General features: G+C 25.3%; 3 protein-coding genes across 5 annotated transcripts in view; 2 read left to right on the top strand and 1 right to left on the bottom strand.

Annotated features, from left to right (window-relative positions):
• The window catches only part of LOC129989549 (3-hydroxy-3-methylglutaryl-coenzyme A reductase-like), an 86,386-nt gene extending 85,780 nt beyond the window's left edge, over positions 1-606 (top strand). For all 3 annotated transcript variants that reach the window (XM_056098085.1, XM_056098084.1, XM_056098086.1), the window contains exon 22: positions 191-606. In XM_056098085.1, coding sequence (XP_055954060.1) covers positions 191-254 — 64 coding nt within the window. In that variant the 3' untranslated portion in view covers positions 255-606. The remainder of the gene's footprint in view (positions 1-190) is intronic.
• On the bottom strand, positions 598-16,212 carry LOC129989585 (28S ribosomal protein S29, mitochondrial-like). Its single transcript, XM_056098087.1, has 13 exons — positions 16,145-16,212; positions 14,195-14,328; positions 13,175-13,279; positions 12,218-12,326; positions 10,231-10,323; positions 9,645-9,781; positions 8,097-8,177; positions 7,823-7,902; positions 6,379-6,457; positions 4,566-4,625; positions 1,398-1,496; positions 1,166-1,280; positions 598-715 (listed from the first exon to the last, which is right to left on the bottom strand). The coding sequence occupies exons 1-13, from the start codon at positions 16,152-16,154 to the stop codon at positions 630-632; spliced, it is 1,188 nt and encodes a 395-aa protein (XP_055954062.1). The 5' UTR covers positions 16,155-16,212; the 3' UTR covers positions 598-629.
• A 239-nt stretch (positions 16,213-16,451) lies between these two features.
• On the top strand, positions 16,452-18,036 carry LOC129961015 (origin recognition complex subunit 5-like). The gene has a single exon (XM_056074809.1). The coding sequence runs from the start codon at positions 16,540-16,542 to the stop codon at positions 17,863-17,865; it is 1,326 nt and encodes a 441-aa protein (XP_055930784.1). The 5' UTR covers positions 16,452-16,539; the 3' UTR covers positions 17,866-18,036.
• The last annotated feature ends 731 nt before the right edge of the window (positions 18,037-18,767 follow it).

Raw genomic sequence — 18,767 nt, 5'->3', positions numbered from 1 at the left:
CATACATATTCTTTTTAAAGGTTACTATTCTGGCATTTTATGTGCCATCAATGATTGCTGAGAATTTAATTTTTATAACACATTTGGTTTGACCTTAAGCAGATGGATCACATCTGGAGATAAGGATATTTGGTCTTTTTAGTTCAAAGAAATTTTTTGCAATTTCATTATTTATTGATTTCTTTTACAGATCATCTGTTAACATGGTATCCACATCTTCTCCAAAGAAGCTAATAGAAAAGCAGAGAACATGAACATTTTCAGTGAATGAACTTTCACCTCAAAGTCAGTTTTAGAGAAGACAAAATAGAAAGTTGCTCATTTCTAATCATCAAGAACTTTTCTTTTTAATATTGATAATGGGCATTAACATTGCAGGTTATTAAAAAAAAGACTCAATATTAATGTTATTAGAAATTGTCACCACAGATATGAAGCTTTAGACTTGGCTCCAATAAGTTACCTTTTCCCACCCATCAAAATTTTTATCACAGAAATGAACATGTTTGTAAATATAGCAACTTAGAGAGCTTAAAAAGTGTGCATTTTGTAAGATAATGTTTCTTGTATAGAAAAATATGTATTAAAATTTGATGATTTCTTTTAGTGTTGGTCTTTTATTTATGAAATTACAGTGGATTACAGAGCCTCATTACTTCAGCTGGATTGTAGCCACTTAAAAATTTTATCTGTTTCCTCCCTTCTTCTTGTTGCGCTGCAAAAAAATAATAGTATGTTATTCGATGCTAATATTTACAAATTCACATGGAGGGGGGCTTTTCTTTTAAGAATAGCATAATCCGTAAGAGGTAAATCGAGTTGTTCTTTTTATATATGGTAATTTATTCTTAGTAATAATACATAAAAACAAAAATTCTGATCACGGTAACATTTATCTATGATCAAAACTAATTGAATTATGAAGCTTTAAATTTTTACTATTTTAAGAAAATTGAAGCCTAAAAGAGGGATATTCGAAGTTTCATTTTGGGTGCAGATGAATAAAATTGTTACTAGTTCAAGAGTGATGTCATAAAAATTTCACAAGGACATTTATTAACTGAAACAACATAAAATATAATTCTTTGTAAATTAAGGCATTTTTCTAATTTATTCGGACACGGAATGCATATTCTGCATGCCACATTATAATAGTTATACTTGCCTCTCTCTGACTGTATCCAAAGCCTGTCACAGTAATAATCAAGAACTGAATGAATTTCTTTATCTGTATATTTATCTACATGAATTGGAATAAAGGGATCCATATATTCAAAACCCTAAATTTAAAAGGAAAGAAATAATATAAATATGTTTCCTTGTATACTTTCATTCATCTATCATAATTATAAATTTGCAATAGATATATTTTTAGTGCTGAATATTTACACACTTACCTCTTTTCCTAGTAAAGCACGTGGTGTATAAGGATCATGCTTTGTTGCATTTCGGTTAAATGGTATAATATCTACACTTGTTATAATTGCTGCATTATTCTAAAATATAAAATTGTTTTATAAATAAGTGTTCAACATAAGCAGAAGAATATGTACTGAAAGATTACATTTCAAACTTTTAGTACTTAAGAATATACAGTAATATTAAAAATTAAGAACCAACATTAAGATAGTTCATCTCGTAACACATAGTTCTATAATTAATAAAACCCCTTCAAGTTGGATATTAAGTAAGTATCCAATTTCAAACATAAAATACCACTAATAATTGTTGAATAAGTTTATGAAGAAACGAAATTATTACTTTTATTGCTTACCTAAAATTACTTCATTAACATTTCAATTTCTTGTTTAATCAAAGCTTGGTTATAAAAATGTTTCTTTTTAAGTTTTAGATTTTGATAGCAATGAAAAGTCTCCAGTTTGTTGAATCATGTTCATTAGTTGTATATTCTGACTACTTTATTTCTTTAACCATCTACTATTACCAAAATTGGCAATATTTTAGATGGGCTGATGCTGTCGGCTTTCTTAATTCTTTAATAATGTTTACTGAGTGGATTTCACCATATTGCTTTATTTGATCATACAGTTGATGCTGTAAAAAAAGTTAAATTTTACTAATTAGAATTGTAATCAATGGTGAATCCCCATACATTAAAAACTTGCTCATCAGATATAATGAAAATAATTTTCAAAACTGTCCAGAATTTTGTTTGTTGTCCTCATTATAAAGGATAAAAAATCCTCATCATATCTCATTTTTTAAAAATAATGTACAGATGATTTGATGTCATCTATAAACCCAAACAGAACAACATCGCACTTAATACTTTTTTCTGACACACAATGTAGGTCTATCAACATTTTAAAACAATTTTGCTTTTAAAACATATAAATTTATCAGATATTTCCTTTCTCAAATATAAAGCTTTCAATAATTTTTCGCCTCGTGCACTTGCATTCAATTAGTCAATATCTGAACACAATATATTATTTGAAAAATTAAACTAATGCTAGCAATTTAGTGAAGAAACAATTTCACATAAAAAATAAAGAGCAAAAGAATAATCCATTGCATAAAAAGGGGATCGTCACTCTGTTACATTTAAAGAAATGGCCTAATATGCTCTGCAGCTCACGAAATAGCAGTGGAAATAATTTTCCCGAAACCTTCTTGCATATTCATAGTCCTCAATAAAAATATAATCGCTCCTCCTTATTGCATAAAAGTTAGGGACAGTGAGTAAGGCCTTGAAAGCCCCAAGCACTGGAATGGTTATTTTCTCAGTCAGCACATAAATGTTTTGTGCGCTGTAGTACAATAAAGAGAACTAAATATTCATTTTAGAAGCTTTTTGGCTGGCCAAATGAAACTGAGTTACAATTTTAGTAATAAGATTACTTACAAAATTTCATTTATCTAATTTTGAGTTATTGCATTTATATACATGCATAGATAGACATGATCAACTAGTTGATAAATCTGATTTAAAAGTTGATATATATATATATATTAGGTTTACACCAACTTTTACTAATATAGTTTTGAAATTATAGTGTTCACTTGCACTTAGACAGACAGACAAAAAATTTCTTGTAACTGAACTGCATTTAAAATTTGATAATATGCAAATTTGGTACTAAGATAATATGACAAATTTCATCCTTTTAGATAAGTTTTGAGTTATATGTTATAGATTTCAAGATTTTATTTTTTGGTGGTCAAAATCTAGGTTAGAAGAAAATATCCGAGTTCAAATTTTTTTAATGATTACAATTCTTTCTTTTTGAATAATCACATATGATAAAGTAAAGAGGAATTTTACTGGCATTAATTTATTTTTGATATCTTGAGCAAGAATAACAGTAATACGATATACAGCTAACTTAGAGCACTTAAATATTTTGATTTATTCTTATTTTTAGAAACCTTGAGTCATTCAGTGTATGCACTTTTGATAGTTCACAATGAGTTAAACACTTTTCTATATTTCCTATTTTTAAAAAGTTCTAAAACTTTCATGCACACAAATGTCTGGCAGTAAAAATATTTAAATAAATTACAATTGGTGATTTACTAAATGCTGTGCAAAAAAATACAACTAAAAATGCTTAACAAAAAATAACTAGCACATACAATGACTAAAGCACACAAGGATGTGCTGAAGTCACTATTAAAAGCAAATTAATATGATCTCATGTAAATAAATAAAATTATCCCTAAAAATAAACAATTTTTCCCCTACTAAACAAGCAAAAAGAGGTGGAAGAAAAATCTAATAAATAAATGGAAGAAATGTATTTTCCCCTGATGATCAGTATTTCCATAAATTTAGATAAAACCTATTCCACATTCATTGAGACCCTTTCAGAGATAAAGATCAAACATTCCAAAGAAAGTGCAGTCATATAATATTGCTATAATGAAGTTAAAATTATATTTTTCCCTCAGAAAGAAAAATAAGTGGTTGTACAAAAAATAAGCATTTTTAAGGTTTTCACATAAAAATCATTTAAAAATAAGCAGTTTTTAAGGGTTTTTAAAAATGCTATGATTTGATTGATTTACACATTGATTTTACATCATAACCATTGATGAATTCCAGAATGGTATAGATATCAATCTGATGACTGGAAATATTCAACAGAAAGCATAAAGTGAAAGCCTAAGTAACAACTCAATAAACCTATTTTCAAAAAAATTGATAGTGTAAATAGTTTGCACCTAATAATTTTTATTAACACTTTTAAAATTAAACCTTGTGAGGAATAAAAAAAAATTATAAATAAAAAGAGGATGAAATTTAAAATATTTGATGCAGAAAACTGCAAAAAATTCTTAATTCTGTGAACAATTTTTTAATACAAATAATATATTGACTGGTATTTATATTATAATTTGAACATTATGAAAAAACTAGGCAACTTCATTCTAAAATATATTAAGTTTAAAATATCAAACTGTCATAAGGTCATTTCAATGAATAAAAGATTAAAATTACTAATGTCACATATAACAACAGGAAGCCATTAAATAAAAGAATTTTGATTTTTAACTATGACTATTTCTAAGTTAAATAACAAGAAATGGAAAATTTTACATACCCAATCATTTTGTAATAGTTTCATAAATGCACGAGTTATTGTTATTTCAGTAGCTGGAACCTAAAAATGTAATTCACATATATAAATGTGGTTCTTCCTCTTTAATATTATTTGAAATAAAGGGGAAAATAACTCTAAAAATAAGACTTTTTTAGTGAATGTTTAAATTTTTAATACTAGGAATTCTACATCTAAGCTTATTTTCATAAAATTATACATATACTTGGGACAACATAATTAGTATTCCTGAGTCATACATTAACATTTTGATACTTTCTGTCATCATTAATTTATGAGGACTGTTAAATAATATAAAGACATCAACTCAGAGCAAAAAAAAAAAAAAAAAGCCAAATTTAGCAAATAATGAATTGTGCCAAACATAAACACTGAGAAGTGAAACAAGTATAAGTATGCTCTAGTTAACTGAAAACACTCTCATATGTTAATGTTTGTAACTTTATTTAAATTCAATAAAAATGTTTGTCAATTTTTCAAGGTGTCTGGCACAAATGTTTTCATTATAATAAATTTTGTTTCACAGGACACTTAATTACAACTTAATGTCAAATGATCTAAAGCTTTTTTTTGTATCCTCAGCCACCTTCCTAACAAGAACAAGTATCACTGAAAATAGCAAATTATGCTCTACAATAACATTCAAAATTAGAGACTCAGAATTTCATATTCTACTAAAAAGAGTATAATTAATAGGAATAAGATTTCTTGATGCTGCTGCTGAAGATGATGACGATGTTAGTCTCTAAAAACAATAGCTTGTTAGAGAATAGTTTACTTTTTTAATAAACACCTTCTTTAATTACTTTTATGTGGTCTACTATTGCTCCAAATCCTCTTTTAGCATAGTAAATAATGTCACTATATAGAATGTACAGTATTTTTCCGTTGACATCGACCTTTTATATATTTCCTCCAATAGATATACAAGTTTCTCTCCACTCCCCCTTCACTTTAAAGGTTATTTTTTTTTTCTAATCAGTCACACCGATTTTTTAAAAATCAATATCCTGCAACTCTGCATTATAAGAAATGATAGCCGTCATCCAGATGATAAACACATGTTGGGATACAGAACGAAATTAAAATGAAATCAAAATATCAAACAAACAAAGAAAAGAATGTTAAAAATATCATGCTACTGAAATGGTTTCCATCAGGGAGCAAACAATCATTTCTCTGACATTCAAAACTGTGAATAGTAGTTTCACTTCATTCCAAGTATTTTTAGCTTTGATAAAACAAAAGAATACAGTTTTCAGCCATCCCAACCAATGCTGAACTAGATCCCAAAATGCGACCGAATTCCACTTTTTTTTCAAAGCATCAATCGGACTCTGAATGGCATTTGGGAAGATTATGCAATATTCAATGAATTTGAAATTCGTTTGGAAAAATATAGTTTTTTTTTTTTTTTTTTTTTTTTTTTTTGCTTAAGTAATTTTTTTTCCCCCACAGTAAAATTAATCATCTCATATACAGTCGGACAGATGTATGTATGTGCGTATATATAAAATCAAATTATAGAACTAGTAACATCGGATATTCATGAATCATTTTGCATGAAAAATATAAAAAGCCTGTCACATACATTTAACAAAACAAAAAATTAAAAAGGAAAGAGAAAAACATACTCAAATTTGATGAAATTAGATCTTTAAGAAAATAAATTAATCACTACAAAAAATTTTAATGAATTTTAAATCAATTAAACTTATATTTCAACAGCAGACAAAAATGTAGCTAATTGAAAAATGTTGTACAATATTATTATTTATAAATGAATTCTTCTTACCAATGACCTATCAGGTCTTTTCACATTAGTTTTGTTCCAGAAAGCATTTACACCATCAATTATAACCATAACTTTGAATCTAAAAATAAATAGAATGTCAATTTTTATTTCATTTATAGTAATATTGAAAGATTATATATTGGAAATTGAAAACACAGGCACACACACAATAAGAAGTACAGTTTCAGAATATGAATAAGTCCAAAAATAAATCTAAACTGTTTTATGTTCCATATACACAATATTTAATTATTTTGTTTTATAACCAATATTTAATTATTTCATTTTGTAACCAATATTTAATTATTTCATTTTTTTCCAGTAGGAAAAGATGGAATTTTGTAAACTACCACAATGGTATGTATCTTGTGAAAGACACTCTGCAGTCAGAAAGTTTGGTTATTAGCCTGATAATTGTATTTTTTCACTATTCAACTATTGAAACAAAAAAGGTTTATTTATCAAAGTTTGATAAAGCCAAAATGTTTTTTAAACTGAGACAAATAATTTTTAGTATTAACATAATTATTACAAACACATATACATATAGTTCATTTTTTTCTTAGTTAAACAAAGAAAATTAAAACTGCATTCTTAAGCATTAATTCATAATTATTTGATTAAAAAAATACAGTTTTAACTTTTTATTTAATATTTTGCTGAAATGTGCACTTTTTTGTGCACATTTCAGCTTAATCTTGTTTATTTATTCCTAATTTAAAGTAATAATTTTCTATGCTTCTTTTTAAATAGAAATACTTTCCAATAAACATATCTTAATATAAAGTTAACCACCTTAAATAAAATTTGAGATCTGCAGACACAATTCAGTTGCTATAACAAATTTATAAAATTTTAAACATACAAAATAAAGAAGAATAAAAAACGTATAACATAAATTAGATAGGTAAAAATAGATTATTATTATCCCTACTGTATTGTGTATGAATAACAAAAGTAAAATAATAATAATAATAATAATAATTTTTGCATTACTAATATAATATCTCTATAAACAGAATATATTATTTCAAAAGCTATAAATACGACAATCTTGAAGCTAAATAAATGAGTATAAATCATTATTAACAATGTAACTTTAGGAAAAATAATTTCTCTGACAGTATAAAAAGGTCAAATCTGTACATAAAATAATTATTTTCCTAACAAAACGTCAAAAAGAAAAAAAACTTTTTTCTCTGAATTTATAAAATTTCGGTAAGCTTAAAAATGCTGTTCACATTTTTCTTGAGAAAATGGTGTGTGTGTGTATGTGTAGGGAGGAACACTAAATTAAAGTAAAATATTTGATATTCTAACAGAAGGTTAAAAATTCAAAAATAAAGAGTTTCATGCAAAAGGTGAAGTATTTAATGTTTGCAAATTATAGTATTTATATGCTTCTTTTTTCACTGCACGAGAAATAGAATGAGACAAGTCTTACTTTCCAGTTTGTGCTTGCTGCTTAATTTCTTTCACAAGAGCTGCTACACAATCTGAGGAATGACGCACTCTTTGTATCCCCTAGAGGAGAAAAAAAAAATTATAATAATATAAAAATGATGTCATCTGTTTCATCAACAATGTACCCTCATGTATATACATATATATTAAAATGTTTAAGACTCTTTAAAAGAGAAATTTGCAAAAACATTAACAATAGTTAAAATTTAATTATTAACAATCAATGAAAACGAATAAAATAAAGAATTACTAACATGCTCAACTATGTTCATAAGAGAGTCTCCTTGTTCTGTCACTTCTCTTTTACTCCATGTGTATGATTGAGTAGCTTTTAACTGAAAAGAACCAAAATTATTAAAATATTTGCAAAAAAAAAAAAAAAAACACACACACAATTCACTGGACTAAAACATATCTAAATAAACTAACTAATGCTTTCATTAGAAAGTATAGCAACTAAGCATAAATTATTGTAAAAATTTTAAAAAATAATTTAAATGATTTTTATAAGACAATTATATAATAAGTAACACAAAAAATCTAAAAATAAATTAATAAAGCCATGGAAAAAAATATTTCTTTCAAGGATAATTTGTATTTTACAAATATAATGAAACAAATTCAATATTATGCATAATCAGAAGCAAATTTGAACGTCAAAAAATTACTACTGACATTTGCAGTAACTAAAGAGGTCTTATTCTGTCTCTTATGGCAATAATCTAAAAAATAATAAAACTGCAAAATTCTGCCTAAATAACATCAGAAACACTTGATTCAATTCCACACTCAGGTTTCCAAAGGTGACTTTGTTTGTTTATTTAATACTTATTTTAGAAAAATGAAGAGGGATGAAATGAAAATTATATATCACATAAGCTAAAAGGCATGAAGGCCGATAATGACAAGATAGCTACAGAGGAGGCAAAGATTATGCAAGAATTGACCTATATACACAGAATATCTAATTTCATACAACACTGATGAAATAAATAAACAGTTATTCAAAATACAATTGATGACATTTCTTTTTCATATAAACGTGTAATATAGGGGATTTTAATAAATTAATATAGTCTATCATGTATGTTTCTTACTATAATTTAGATATGAAATGAAAAATTCAATGTAATAATTGGTTTTCATCTCTCTCTATTTCATCATACATGAGGGATTAAATAAAACACTGCTTAGTTTTCTGAGATATTGCCTGAAAGCCCAGATGGAAACATATCAAACAAAAAAAGTTCAAAATTTCTTGAGTTTTTATACAGTGTTGTCTGTTTTTCATATTATCAGTAGGCACGTTGGTGAAGTTCAGAATGTATCATTATTTTATGTAAACAGGGGAATAATAAATATTTGGTCATATTTTTCTACACATATATACAGCTACCATTTTAGTTATATAAATGATTTCTTTTTACTTTCTAGTATATGAAGTATGCAGAGAGAAAATACTGTAATTGCCAAAAAATTCAAACTTGAAGTTTTAATGAATTTTCATGTTTCAAACCTTCCTAAATTCAAAAAACACATTTTTTTTTAAAACTATGCCTGTCTATCTGTGAGCATAATAATTCAAAAAAAAAAAAAAAGCTTTGAGCTAGATGGATGCAATTTGGTATATGTAAAAAAAGGTATTTTTTTTGCTTAAATGATGAAAATAATTTTTTTAATACTGAATTAACAAATAATATACACAAATAATATATTTTCATAATTTCTATTTAATATAAAAAGAGAAAGTTTATTTTTAAAAACCAATAATAATATGATTTTAAAGGAAAAAAAAAAGTTACATTGAGTTTTTCCATGAGTTGTGAGTTTTGAGTTTTAAAATGCTGAAGCCATATAGCTGATTCCACAGGCAGATCAATTCTACCTTCTTCAAACTGAGATGCAATAACTTCTTTTGGTCTTTTTGTCCAGTTGGAAACTAATATAAGGAGGAACAAAACAAAAAACAAAAAAAAAAAAATTATACATTTGAACAACAATTATGCAGTTGATTTTATCTATCTATCTATATATATATATATGAATAGTTCACTAACTTAACTATTCTACGAAATAATAATATGAAAAAGCTAAAAAAAAATGGCAAAAAAAAAAAAAACCTGAAAAAAAAAAGAATTAAAAAAACTATGTATAGGTCATTCTTAATTTTTTAAAGATATATTTTATTTTGAGATATTTCACAGAAATTTTGAAAAGAATGGATAAAAATTTAATATTTAACATTATTGAATTCTAAAATCTAATAACAAAAGATCCACAAAAATAAATAAATAGATAAATAAAAAAAAAAATGAAATAATTTTAATATTTTTCCCTTAAAAATATTATAGAGTTTTCAATTGAATTTTAAATATATAAATACCATACCCCAAGGTACATGAAGTAAAAGGAACTCAGATTCATAAGCAAAATGTAAAAGATGCATCAAAGTTGCAGTCTTGCCTGAGCCATCTCTTCCAACTTTTTTTTGTAAAAGAAATTAATAAAGAAACAATATACAATAGAATTCAGCCCTACTGAGGCAAAACAAATAGAAAATATGCACATGCATAACATATATTTCATTTGCTTAAATCTAAACATTTCACATAAGAATAAATATTTTAAATTCAAAATCTACAATACCAATGTCAGAATATAGTTGATAACATAAGAATATTTATATGAATTCACAATAAGGCAAAGTAACTCTAGTGTTTGTAGATAATTAGTTGCATATAGAAATTTCTTTGCAGAATTTACATTTTCTTTGTAATTAGAAACAAGATATAATCTTTGAAATGCATCTTTTTTCCACCTCTGAATAAAAGCAAGTTCACATTTAGACAGAATAATAATAACTACAGTAAATTATTTTATGATGAATATTTTACTGGAAACAATTTTTATAATCAATATGTCAATATTCTATTTAAAAAAAGAAAAGGGAAAATGGACTTTGCTAATAAATGGCACAAAATATGTGTATTAAACAGTTTGCCTTTCAAATCTGCAAAACAAATAAATAATTCCTGCATTTCCCTGTATGTATATGCAGTATAAAAGGAAATGCACGAATAGCACTCAAACGGTAGTTAGAATAACAATATTTGCTTTCAGATTCACTTAAAATTCTAATACATAACTTGATGTTCACAATTCTCTGAACAAAATATTTTTAACCCCTTAAATTTGGTGCCCAAATATAGTTACTGCATTCCATTTTTATAAATTTAAATTTATAATGAAGTCAATACAAAAATGAAGAGTAATCCATAAGCATATTACTAGTTGTATCAATATGACAGCACATTTTCTCAAACAGTAATGTGTAATTAAAATCGATAAAAGAGAAAATATCATGATTAATGGGTAAAGCATTAAATTGTAAAACACTTTAAAGCTATGCTATTTTAATAGCCTTACATCTATTCTAATAGAGTAAAGATCCATGACATATTAGTGCTACTTAAAATATAATTATTGCTTATCTTCTAATTTCATGCTCTCATTAGTTGCATTTTCATTTACTTATTCTATGTACACACTATGGAAATAAACAGAATACTCCTTTCTTAGCTTTCGACATAATAAAAGAAAATTATACAGTTATATATTTGATGAATCATTGAAAATGATTTGGGCTTCAATGCAGTAATCAATGTACTGCTAAATATAATGTATAAAAATATTTTTAAAAAGTTGCCAAAATTCAAGGGAAAAATTGCAATTAAATTAGTAAAAAAAAGTCAATTTTTAGAATTTTAAAATGATACAAAAATCATTTTAAAAAAACAATGGTATTTTCAAAATAGCAAAACCACAAACTTTGGTGATCAATAATTAATCATTATCTCAAAAAAAAAAAAAAATGCTCCAAGGTGTACATTCTTATCTCCCAAACTAAAATAAAAAAAAAAATTAATAATAATAAGTTAATAGTAATAAATAGAAAATTAATAGTAAAAAGGTTTGGCTTGTATACTTTTTAAAAACAGTTATACAAGGTGATATTCTTGCACTGATTAACTTAAATTTCATGTAACAGGATAACATATTTCAGAATAAAATTTCATATTATTTATTGATGATTATAACAGTCTGCATTATTAAATACAATGTAAATGCATTCATTATTTGCTTGTTCCTCTCAAAATTTAAAGTGTAAAATGCATGCTTCTTTTCAAAATTTGTTATATGTATTTGACATAAGTGAAAGCAACAAGAAAACAACTAAGAAAACCTTATGCTTTTTACAAAATTTTTTAAAGACTTTTTATCCTGAAAGAAAATTTCTATATTTAAAAAAATGCACCTAAATATCTATTTTTCACCAAAAGTAAATTAAGCAATAAAATTCTTTATAAAAGGATACATATAATAAAACGAATTGCTGGATCAGAATAATTTATTTTGTTTACAAAAGACATTACTTCTAAAGCTGGTTCTCGAACCATGATACAGGTTTCACAAAAAGCTTTCATCTAAAATAATCAGAAGAAGTTTTTCATGGGATTAAATAATTAAAAATAATAAACTTTTAATGTTATGCTAAAATAAATAGAGTATTTTATATTGATGCAGAGCAAAAACTGAAAGTCATGAAGTAATAAATTTAACATGATTTGCAAAGAATTTAGTTAAAATCTTACTTAAAGAAATGCCAATGCTTATCTGAAAACTAAGTGCAACTGAATATTATATAAATTTTCAAACTAAAACTGAATTCAACAACATGAAACGAAGTTTTAAAAGGAATAGGCATGTAATTATTAATATCAGTACATTCTAAGGAATTTCAAATCTGCACTTTATTTTCCTTAATATGTTTTTCAAGGCTAAAAATATATTTTTATAAGATTTGTTGTGATTATTGACTTTACTCAGTAATTTACCTTTAATCAAAATTTTTATGCATGAAATTCATACTTAGTATAATAGTTTCAGTCAAGCAATTATAAGGATCTAAATAGTTAGAAATCAGACTTAACAGACTTAAAAAGAAAGAGAGAAAGAGAATAAGAGAAAATTTTCATGTTGGAATAATTTAAATTATATATATATATATATATATATATATATATATATATATATATATATATATATATATATATATATATATATATATAATCAAAGTATATCTCAAACTTAATAGAGCAATGATGAAAAAATACTTTAAATTCATCAGTATAGTAGTTAATTATTATAACAAAAAGAGGAATTATAAGAAAACAGATCAGAATATTTTGGGTTCAACTTAGAAAAATATATTCTTTTTGATTTCTGGATTATTATTATTAGGAAATAAATATATTATAATTTTATGACATACCTGATTATCCCATGATTTAGGTATGCCTCCACTGAGGAATAATTTGTTCTTTATATCTGGATGCATTGTATAGAATTTACCAATATGATTCCTTGTGTGAAGAATCTAAAACATTGATATTGCATTTAAAAAAAATAACACTTTAAAAACCAAACCAAAATTTAATATAAAGTAAGCAGTCAATAAAAATTTAATTGCATTTGTATGCAAAAACAATTTACTTAGTCCAAATAATAACCAATAATTTAAAGCATATATTTCAACACATTATATTGAGCAAAATTACAATAACTGTGATGTACAATTAATTTTTAAAACAAAAATTTTTACCGCAATAAAAAAAAAATGTTTTTTAGAAAAGTTAAAAAATTTACAAAGTGCATTTAATAAAACATTTTTGTAAATAGAAAAGGATATTTTTTTAATGCAGTAGAATAATTTTTTTAACAAACTTTGAAATTCCTTTTATTATTTTGAAAATAAATCAAAACCCCAAAAAATCAAATTATGATGTTTTAAAATTTCACTAAAGTGTGCTATATATCGAAAATTGTTCAGAAGTTTGAGAAATTTTTGAATCTTTTAAGATAAAATAAGAAATAATTAATTGTGTTTTATTTAAGTAATGAAGTGAATGCAATATTCTATCAATAGAATCATGTATGTTATCGATAAATGTAGATAAAATGGATACAGAGAACATTAATAATGATTACAAAATAAAATAAGAATTATAAAATAAATAGATCCTAAAGTTTTATACCAAATATAAGGACCTTTTAAAACCATAAAAGATAAGAATTCAGATGAATATTCTTACCTTTTTACCTGATTGAACTTTAATTTTAATCTAATCACAAAATAAATGGACAATTGTAATATTATTTCATTTTTAATATTTAGATTATCAAATACATCTGCATCTAAACACACACACACATAAATTAAAAACAAACATTACAAATATACAGCTAAAGCAAATATACATTTAAAAAAATTAAAAATAATACATGCTCATACAGGGCTATTTTCTGTGGTTCTAAAATGCAGAAATTGGTCTTGAACAACTTGTGCTGGATTTGTAGAAAATGCTGCACCATTTTTCAAATAATTTAATTGAGTCCTTGCCAGAATTGGAAGATGCTTCAATTTATCTAGATAATATTTAAATAAATAATTAATATTTTAAAAAATGATAAAATAAATATATATGTGAAATAGATTTGAAGTAAAAGGAAAATGACTTTTTCTGAAAAACAGATTCTCTCTCTCTCTCTCTCTCTATATATATATAAATATTTTAAAATTGCTGCTTATATATCTGTATATTCTACAAAGAAATATAAATTTATTTATTAATTATTAAAAGTTTTGTTTGGATTTTCAGTAACCACCAGTAAATAAGTGCAATAGAATTCTTTGTATCTACATAATACTGAATTACAAATTCTAAATCAAGGGAGCATTTTCTTTGCGTAATCAGTAATCTTTGGATACAAAAATATCTTTGCCAGTTATTATATGCAAGTGTGTAAAATTCTAATTCATTAACAAACAATCAAAACAGCATTATATTATCATTCATTTTCTTAAAAGCTATAAATTCTGGAATTCAGAGTTCTACTTCAGGAATATGATTTTTCTTTTCTTTTTTTATGCCAAGATTTCCTATGAGACTTCAAACTTTCAAAATACACATTCTATAAAATTATTCTTCTTTAAAACATGCATTTTTATAAAACTAATAGCAGAATCTTACAAGTTATTACTAAATATCAATGAAATGTAAGCATTACATTAGGTAAATAACTAAAATGCTATTATAAAAGTAAACTTTCATTGGGTTTGTTTATTTTATGGAAAGGAATATTTATATTTTGCTGGAAACTTTAATTAAAAAAAAATTCTTTATTTTTTTAAAAATCTTTTCCTTATAAAAGCCCTGTGAAATAATTCAACATAATATCATGATATGAGAGAGAAATTATATATAGATTTATAATCAGTGATTAATTCTTTTAATTGAGCCTTTCAATTAAGGCAGCTTACAGCATTATCATAGCACAAGATCCTCCCCCCCCTCCTTCTACTGCATAAGAAAATCATATGTCAGTTTTAAAAGTATTCAAAATATGCTTGAAGTAAAGAGGCTATTTTACTACATTAATAAAGGTTAAGTAATAATCTTACTGCATCTTAAATTAAATGCAATAAAATACAATGAAATAGATATGGTTTGCTGAATTTTCTAGAAATGTTTCTTTTTAAAGAACACATACTCTTCAAACATTCAAGGTATTTTTTAAAGTGTGTCACAGGATGTTAATTTAGACTAAGTATTGTTAGAAGAAAATAATCATTTTGAAAACATAATTAATAACGAATTATTCAAATTCAATATCTGGAAAAGATATACATATAAATAAATACAGAAATAATTTCAATATAGTGCAGTGTAAGGAAAGAATGCATCAACTGAATTGTTAGATTCTTCTACATAGACAGATTAGAAATTAAATTTATGCATACTATACAAATAACAAAAACGCTTACATAGGCGCATGTGGAATTTAATTAATTTTTGTAACATTTGTCATAAATGGAAATCAAAATATTTAACGAATTGAAGCTAACTATTCTAAGAGCTCATTCAAGAGTATGCACTAATAGTGTTTCTTAATTGTATCTACCAGTAATTATGCTAGCAGCATATAAATATTTCATGTAAAAATTTATTAATGGAATATGCCATGATTATTTTAAAGAAAATTACATGATTTCAAGCAGAATAATTTCCCCGACAGTTCAGAAACCGAATTTTAATTATATTAGATAGATACTTATAAACAAGATTTCGACTAATTACTAAAAGAATACATTTTATACTGTCTTCGTTATCAAAAAGAATATAATTCTTAAATGCACAGAAAATAAGAATTAATTACAAAAATATTTTTTTTCAGTACTTACAACTAGCCATGATGCATATTATGTTTGTTTATTTTGATCGTATGGAGGTTAGGTTAACATAAAATACAGTTAAGGCAAATGCAAGGCCATACTAATATTGAGCTAGTTATAAAAAATGTTTTTTATCAATACTGATTTTAAAAAATTAAGATATTCATTGTTTTCAAATTCTTTGAAAGATATACTTTAGGAATTTTATTTCCATACGAACTAAAAGTTAGAATAATTTTAAATGAATAGTAGCAATAAATTTTCCGCGGTATATAAACAATTCAACACTCTCTCGGTTAGCGGTAAATTTTGTTTCTCCGCGCAATGCTATCGTTGAATGAATGAAAGTTGTTCAATTTAATATTCGATTATAAACTCAAAATTTTTATTAAATACTGAAGGAAATGGAATCTGAATGCATTTCTGGTGTTAACCTCATGGAAAGCAAAACAGGTCAAAAGATTCTTTTCCGAGAAAATGAGATTAGTTTTATAAAGCGGTATATGGGATATCCATCTAGTTTTCCGTATCCTTCCTTATTAATTTATGGCCACACAACAACAGGGAAGACTTTAGTCGTATTAGAATTAATGAAAAGCTCAAATGTACCTTATGTATGGATCAACTGTCATGAATCTTGTAATGCACAATCATTGTTTGCAAAGGTTATTCAAGTTCTTTGTCCGGGAGACACGGAAAAGAAAATAAATAACATGCATGAATTTTTGAACTTTCTGAGAATTAAATTAAAGGAAGCATTTGAGACCACGTATTTGATTTTTGACTGCGCGGAAGTGTTAAGAAAAGAAGATCCATTCCTGTTATCTGTTCTTTTAAAATTACAAATGTTAACTACAGTAAATATTTGCACAATTTTTATTTCTGAATTGCCTTGGAGAGCATTTAGGTCCCAAGTAAATTGTTTTGATCCTATCTCTCTTCACTTTCAAGATTATTCTAAGGATCAGATAGCAGAAATATTAACACTGGATTGTCCACCTGAACATACAGTTGTATTTTACAAAAGCTATGTAAATGTAATTATGAAGACATTTTTTATACTGACAACAAACATTTCTGAGCTACGCCATCTTGCTGAAATAAACTTTGAAAAATACTGTGAACCTCTTCAAGAAGATGATGATATAGAAGTCAGCAGTTTCCGTCTGTGGAAAAATATAGAACCCACTTTAAAAGAAGCTATGGGCTCAGTTTATCTCCGAGAAATATCTAGTTCTAAATGGAAAGCATACTGTTCTACTAAAGACCAAAATAGTGAAAATAAATGCTCTATAATTACTTTAGATAAATTCTCTGCTACAAGAGAATTACCTTTTTATTCGAAATTTTTGTTACTTGCAGCCTACTTTGCTTCCTACAATCCACCTAAAAGTGATTTCAGGCATTTTGTTAAAAACCAAGGGAAGCAGGCTAAGAAGCGTATTACAAAAAAAGTTGAGAAAAATCGTCACCTTCTGGGTCCTAAGCCATTTACATTAGACAGAATGTTATCTATTTTCTTTTCAATTGTTGGAGAGAAAGTGCTTCCATCTTCTCTAATATTTTCGCAAATATCTTCACTTGTTCAAATGCGTCTTATGTCTCGTGTTTCTACAGATGAGCATTTAGATTGTCCTAAATATAAGTGTTTAGCAGAACTTGATTTAGTGAGTAAAATAGGTAAAACTATTAGCATTGATGTTATGGGTTACTTAGATGATTTCTTATGAAATTGCTTTTCAATAATGGTATGTTCATATTAAGCGTCATTTTAATAATTGAACATGAATGAATTATTTTTGAATTATAATTGAAGAATATAGTGTTGTACTTAATCAATTATAGCAAAAATTTTAATAATAAGTGATTTTCAGCATGTCTTCCATTTAAAAAAAAAAAAAACTAAATTGGAAAAATGACAAATGAAATTTGTTTCATAATAAAAGTATTAAATTTGATTTAAATTTTGAAGGAAAAAAAAAAAAGGTTCTTTTTGTACAATTTTATGAGCATTTGAAATATATGAAACATGTTTTGTGTGATATGTATTTTGTTTGAAATAAACATGTTTAATAATTGCATCTTTATTTTTTTTTTTTCTTATATGGTTGTATTTCTATCAATTGAACAGTTTTAAATCTGGTACCATTAAATGTTTTTATGCTCTTAGAATGTACTTAAGTTTCTGGAAAAGTATTTGATTTGGTACATATGTTAATGTATGGTAGTATATCTTATTTATATATTTGGAGTGAAGATTCTTGCCATATTGCTTTGAAAGTAATTGCTTTTTTTATCTGAAATTATTTTACGATGGTCTTTATGCTTTTGAAGTTATTAATTATGAATCTAATATCAAAATTTTCAAAAAAATTGTAAACAGTGGCTTTGCATGCAGATGTGTTTGTTTATTAGGCAATGATAAAATTCTTTGATATTTGTATTTATCATGTAATAACATTAGGTATATATATTTTTTTTATTTGAAATTTTTACCATAATTTTTTTTTTCATTATTCTGTTTTATTCAGTACAATTCTCTTAATATTATAATTTTTTTCTGATTTGAAGCAAAAATAATTTTAATTTATATGAATGCAATCAAATGTTCCATGTTTAAATTATACTTATC

Source organism: Argiope bruennichi, chromosome 2 (assembly GCF_947563725.1).
Source record: "Argiope bruennichi chromosome 2, qqArgBrue1.1, whole genome shotgun sequence".
Lineage (NCBI taxonomy): Eukaryota > Metazoa > Arthropoda > Arachnida > Araneae > Araneidae > Argiope > Argiope bruennichi.
The sequence above is the reverse complement of the archived record's forward strand: the minus strand, read 5'-3'. Positions and strand labels throughout refer to the sequence as shown.